The 6,725-nt window shown below is 40.7% G+C and overlaps 1 protein-coding gene across 1 annotated transcript; it reads right to left on the bottom strand.

Moving 5' to 3' along the window:
* Positions 1 to 1,291: 1,291 nt before the first annotated feature.
* Positions 1,292 to 3,299, bottom strand: LOC136481641 (uncharacterized). The gene has a single exon (XM_066478974.1). It carries the CDS (start codon positions 2,847 to 2,849, stop codon positions 1,293 to 1,295), a length of 1,557 nt encoding a protein of 518 aa, XP_066335071.1. The 5' UTR covers positions 2,850 to 3,299; the 3' UTR covers position 1,292.
* Between the last annotated feature and the right edge of the window lie 3,426 nt (positions 3,300 to 6,725).

The raw sequence follows: 6,725 nt of genomic DNA on the forward strand, positions 1-6,725 counted from the left end.
TTTTTGCAACACATAGTGACTATTAAGATTAAATATGATTATGTTGAGTTTAACACCATACGTGTTGGAAAATTAGGCAAATTCAAGTATACTTTAATCCAGAAAAGGGTTAACAACATGTTTGTGACATCAGACATATGCACGTGTGATCTAATCACAAACGAGTTAATGAACATCATACCCACCATGATTTTAATCAAAGAAAAGAAAAGACGGGTTGCTACGTACAGTAGCGTACCCAGCACCAGAGCTGTTTCCGCTAGTTTATTGATGTAGTTGTCCCACTTGATGCAGTGCAGAGAGGTCGCAGTGTCGATCATGTCATGACAATTGTCACCGAGAAGTAGACAGTGACGCTGTGAACAGGATTCCGCCAGGAAGTACTGGAAGTAGTTGATCACCGTCACCTTGTACTTGAACACCAGGAACGCCGTACTCGAACAGTAGGAATAGGATTGTGAAGAAGCGAGCAGTTGCCTAATGCGTTACCCAAAAACTTGATTGCCCACCTACCCGTGCAAGTACACAAGCGGAAGGAGTTTCAGAGGCCTCTTCTGACAACCTGTGCTCGCAGGAGGTCGGAACGGCAATGGCAGAGAGCAGCACACAACAGTGTCGTGGTGTTCTTGACTATGTTTTCTTTCTCACGAACAAGAGAAGCAGTGCCCCTTTTATGTAGCAACAAAGAAAGACGACGATGAAGAGCCAGACACATGAAGAGATAATGGCCATCATAGCATCATCCGTTACCAGTAACTTATGAAACTGACAAATTAATTGTCCGTTACTAGTAACGGAAACCACTAAGACATCATGACCCACTAGCACATAATAGTCATCATGATCCAGTAACACATAATGGTCATTATGCACTTAAACACTCATCAAACCGTCATACACTAGCATAACTATAGTCTTAGAATTTTCTTTGATTTAATTGCTAAATAAAAATGGGACAGACCCAGTTGAATCCAACAGTTGCTCACCTCAAATTGCCGTTCTGTGGACTTAAACTGTTAAATCAAAGTTTTGCACATTGTAGCAATAAGAGTGCAGCCTACGACTGAAAATCCTTATTGTTAATAACAAACAAAATGAGAATTTTGAATAAATGGTATAATAAGCACAATACTTTTGTAACATATCTTGAGGATAAAAGTTTGGCAGAAACAAATAAGATAGAAAACTAAAAGTAAAAAAGGGAAGATTTATGACGACAGGTGATATAGGCTGCAACAGGAGCCGTAGCATGGACTGGTATATATGCTCAATTTCCTTTGTACCGGAAACATCTAAGGCACATTTTGTACAGCAGTCCAAGACCTGATCGAACCTTCGAGCTTGTCTGATGCACGCACAACCCTTAGCTTTAGCAGGTCTCTGGCAACCTTCTTCCATTGCTCAGACCTTTTATCCTGAATATGTACCCTTCTTTTGTGAGCTCCTCTAGTGGCTTTACTCCGACGAGAACTTTGCATTTGAGTGCTCAGCTTCTCGACACAAAGGTGTGCCGTGCCATGTCTCGTCTTCAAGCACATTTGATACATCTTGGATTCAGCATTTTGATACAGATAGTATATAGCATTTGGAAGTAACTTCTCATCAAGATCTTTAAGGCATGCGTTCCAGTGTATTATGTCGTGTTCCTTTTCATCAATGACCTCTAGAGCATAGCTCTCTGCTGCAGGATCTATATCCTCTGGCGAGTCATGGGGTATGAATAGAACTCCGAGCTTTAGAGGTCGCATCGATGGATTCAGAGAACTTCCTCCACCAAGATTAGTAGCTGTAGCTGAACTCTGCCTGTTTCTGTGCTGATCAGGTAGCAAGATATGACATTGCATCAGCACCAAGATAACCTCCTCTGGAAACATATCAGACAAAAGCCTTGATGACAATGATGATGATCTAATTGTGTTGCTTGTGCTAGAACATGGTGTCAAATCATGCTCATTGCAGCACAGCGGGTTTGGACGACACCATTGAGTCACAGTATTGTGGACATTGACCCAGTACTCACTCTGGACGTATGGAGAATGCGACAGAATGGAAAAGTCCTGGGTGGGCAACTGAATGAGCTCTTCCTTGAAACGTTCAGCTGCAGACGTGAAATGAGGAGTAACTGACTGCATGCACTTGACCATGACACCAATTATGTTAGTACTATCCGACAGGCGTAGCACGAAGCTGAGTCTTAAACCTTTCAGAGGATCCTTGAAGTCTATGTCAACAAAGCCTACCATTGCCTCTACTCCACGCTCTGCAAAGTTCATGGGTCGTATGCCAACATATGAGAACTTGCTACCTTTCAACACTTGATACCTCAGAGACTTCCCTGCAAGAAGATGGCCAATAAAAGGATCAAAGAACATGTACTGTCTCGGGGCTCTACCGAACTCGACGAACTTTAGGAATTCATTGGCGCCATCTGCATAGCTCTCAAATCTTCGGATGTTATTGGCAGAGTTACCTGCGGACTCGTCCTTGCTAAAGGGGATGAAAGATGAGACGAGTGACTTGGCAGAATGAGCAATCCGTTTGGGAAAAGAGGACTGGCTTATGTGCCGTCCGATAGCTTCCTCTTCAATGGAACGTTGCTTGCACTGGCGCAGTGTGTGCTCACACTCCTGAGCAGCACGCTTCAGCTTGCTCCGCCATCGTAGTAGTGGTATGCTGGAAATTTGCCATTTATTGGACATGTCGAGGGCAGCCTCCATCTTGATGTGGGCTATCTCTAGTCTTTCAATGTTTTCAGTTAGGCCAGTCTTCTCTTCAACCTTCCTGCTAAGGCTCGATATGACTGTACTCACAGTTTCCTCAATCACAGCAGAACCTATAATCTCTGCCATGGCGTCTCAATGTTGAACAAATCTGAAAAAGGAGTTATTTTGATGTCACAAATATTGGATGGGTGAAAGGGGCTATTATATATTAATAAACTACTGTCATGTTATATATTTTTAGATTCAAAAGGCAGGCTGCTCAATGTCCTATTTTTATTAATGAAACAAATTAAATAAGTTTTAAGCAGTTTACATTGGTCCCTTGACAATATTCAGTCTCAAATCAAATAAACTAATGAGTAAAATACACTATGGATCCTTAAACTTTCCCGCATTCTCATCTGGACCCATAAACTGAAGTGTTTATATAGGCCTGCCAACTTTCAAAATAGTTATCTGGGTCCAACCATGAAACTGAATTGACACTTCAAATGAACGACCTGATAAGTTAAATGATCCGAAATTCTGGATAATCACTTTGATAGTTTCATGGACCTACTAGAGAATACGGAAAAAGCTTACGGGCCCATGATGCAATTTCACTCTAAATTAATCAACCGTGGATACATTTTGAAACCAAGAAACTGCATAGCAAACAAGACTAGTATCAAAAGAGTAAATAATTGACTAATGGTTCCTAAACTAACGCCATTCTCTTCCAATCTCCCAAACTATAAAATTATATATTTAGGTCCGTAAACTATTTAGGTATCTCAATCTAGGTCGAATGCATCCACATCACAACAAATTAACTGATGCCGCACTATAGTTACACGTTAGTTCCTAAAGTATTACATGATTCTTATTTAAGTCCTAAAATATGAAATCGTTAAATCTGGATCCCTAATTTATTTGAATTATTCCTATCCCATGCTACATGAATAGGAACGGAATCCCGGATCCATGTGAGGCTGACGCACGGGGCCTGCATGAAAATTGCCATGCAGGGTGTTGTGTTGCGGTGACCGGGCTGAGGCCTAGGCTCAGGCTGCAGAATAATAATTGGACTAAGGGAAGAGAAGAAAAGGGAGGAGAAGCTCTTGGGCTGGTCATGCTAGGAGTTTTCGGGACAGAAATGGCCTGTTGGCTAGGAAGCTTGGTGAAGAGGCTTGTTCCTGCCAGCTTAAATGTTTCCAAACTATTTCTCGAAGAGAGTTTAACTCTAAATAAAACCAAATATGGACCAAAGCACTCTATGCATGCTATCAGTGCATGGATGCACAACTTAAATTAGGAGAATGGGTTTTATCAAGAAAGAGTTGGAATTGTTTTTTTTTTGTTTGGAAAATTAAAGGAGATGCACTGGTGGTTTAAGTTGAATCTGAGTAAGGGCTAGAATTAAACCCCCACTTAATTTTTGGGAAACGAAAATGGTTTTTTGAAACACAAGCTTTTCCACATTTCTGATCTTATCGAAACATAAGAGGGGTGTTTTATTAAAAACAAATTCAGGTTGGGACAGAGGGAAAAAAAGAGGTAGAATTATTTGACCTAACTATTTCGTGCAACACACAATGAAACAAAAAAATTAAGAATTATATATTTTTGCATTTATAAACATTACACAAATATTTGGAATGTTGCACACCCTTTTCATACGGTGTACAGCAATACAATCCACAAATAAAGAATGTAGTATTACCTATTCAGAAGAGCCGGATGCTATATAGATTTCGTGTCCCGTATGCCACCACGTACATCATCCATCCATCTAACACAATGTATACGCCCATATAATCAAGTCTGATGGCAAAAGCAATGCAGCGGCCTAAGGACTTAAGGAGTAAGCTAGGGTCGAGCATGCACACTACTACAAAAAGCATTTTTAGGGGCGGCTGGTAACCCTTTGTAGGGGCGGTTTGGCCAGCCGCCCCTACCGAACCGTCTCTACAAATCATGCATTTGTAGGGGCGGTTCCTAGGCCGCCCCTACAAATCGATTTGTAGGGGCGGTTCGTAATACCAGCCGCCCCTACAAATCTATTTATAGGGGCGGCTCAATCACTAGCCGCCCCTACAAATCAATTTGTAGAGGCGGCTGTAGTGCCAGCCGTCTCTATAATATCTGTTTGTAGGGGCGGTTTAATCTAGAACCGCCCCTATAGTACGTTTTTCCGCAAAAAAAATTCAAATTTACAATTCAAACCAGAACTGTTTGTTTCCGCGTATTTCATCCAGCGTTCACGTTGCCGAACGCCCCGCGACCAACGTTCCGAACCGCGTTCGCATTGCCGAACGCCCCGCGACCAACGTTCCGAACGCGACTACAAGCACAATAGTATTATATAAACTACAATTACAAGTCCAATTCGTAAGGATATATAAAATCCATCATTTAATATACAAATTCCATACACATTGTTATCAACGTCCTAGAGCTAGCCTTTCAGTCTCACGAAGGTGTTGGTACTGAGAATTTCTACCTAAGTCAGACTCTTGGTCATGGTAGGTGCCTTTGACGTGTACAATCTGGTCCAATCTGGTCATGGCATCGGGCTGCACTGTCTGGTGTCCACGACATTATTTCGCGCTTTGTTCTAATAGATGCAAGAAAGTATGCTTTAGGTACGCGAGAAGGTATAAGAAATAAAAAGGTCTATAAACCAAAGTAGTCCTATAAAACAACAATATATAAAAAAACGAGAAGTAGAAGTGGTAGAGGCCTCAGAAACATGTCAATCATCATCTGATCTTAAACTTGGAGCATCAAGACATCATAACAAAGAAGAGAGGAGAATGTAATGTAGGGGCGGCTGCTAATGATGCCAAGTTCCTCACAAGTTCTTGATCATCAGCTCATATTCCATATAATGTATGGACTTGGACAATTTCATCATCGGCAAAACAAAGGAGAGGAGAGGAGAGCGGAGATTTGGCAAAAAAAAAAGCAGGTGCTGCTTCCAAAACATAGAGGATAGGAAATGTGGCAACAAATAGAGGAGAGGGGAGATTTGGCAAAAAAAAAAACAGGTGCTGCTTCCCAGAAAAAACAACATGACAATGTAAGAACATCATATACTTAATATCTTCCGAACCTGATAAGCAGATCGGACAATCAGAAGTAGTAGACAGTAGTAGTAGAAGAGGAGTACAGAGAAGACAGCAAGTACAGAGAAGATTAGTAGCCACCGGCCACAATAGTGTATTTTTAATTTTTACTAAAACTTGAGGATCATCATAATACTGACAAATGACAATGTAAGAAGAATAATATAAATGCAAGGATTATTTCTACTCAGCAAATATTTATTCCCAAAAAAATAAAACTGGATGAATCGAAGTCCCACTAATTAAACAAACAAGTGCAAGGCTGCAAGCATACAATGAAAGAAGAGCATCGGAGTGTAAACTGACCGATAAAGATGAACTGTAATGGATTAACATATCTATAATCATTATTGCCACTTATTTTTCAAACACTTCAGTATGTAAGACCATTGCCCAACACCAAAAAATAAATCAGAGAACATGGTCAGAGTGTAATCATCAACTGTACAAGCCACACTAAAACCCAAAAGGACAAATCATGACAAAAGGCAATATTGTTAGAACAGGCACTCACATTCAAAACCACATTCCGCTGAATACCAGTGACATAAGTTTTTTTCAGCAAAGAATGCATAGTACCAGCATAACAGGAACCCCATACATTGCATTGACTCTTAGAGAAATTTCAGAGGCAGCCTGGCTATTGGGCATGGCTTCGGGTTAAGGCACTAGAGGAGCTAGTTTTGATGTTAACATGGTAGAAATACAAAAAATTGCAGAACTATATAGCACACAGTGAAAACCTGACAGTGACATCAAAAAAATCATATCTCCCAAAAATGGACAGTTCTATATGTATCTGGGACCAGAACAGCTAGGATTAATGAGCTAATGAGCTGTTACAAATGGCAGGAAACGAGTACCAACAGTTCACAGATGGGAAATAATACTATTA

This window comes from Miscanthus floridulus, chromosome 9, assembly GCF_019320115.1.
Source record: "Miscanthus floridulus cultivar M001 chromosome 9, ASM1932011v1, whole genome shotgun sequence".
Taxonomy (NCBI): Eukaryota; Viridiplantae; Streptophyta; class Magnoliopsida; order Poales; family Poaceae; genus Miscanthus; species Miscanthus floridulus.

Coding starts and splice junctions, on each gene's coding strand:
- LOC136481641 (XM_066478974.1), bottom strand. CDS start 2,849: ATGGCAGAGATTATAGGTTCTGCTGTGATTGAGGAAACTGTGAGTACA.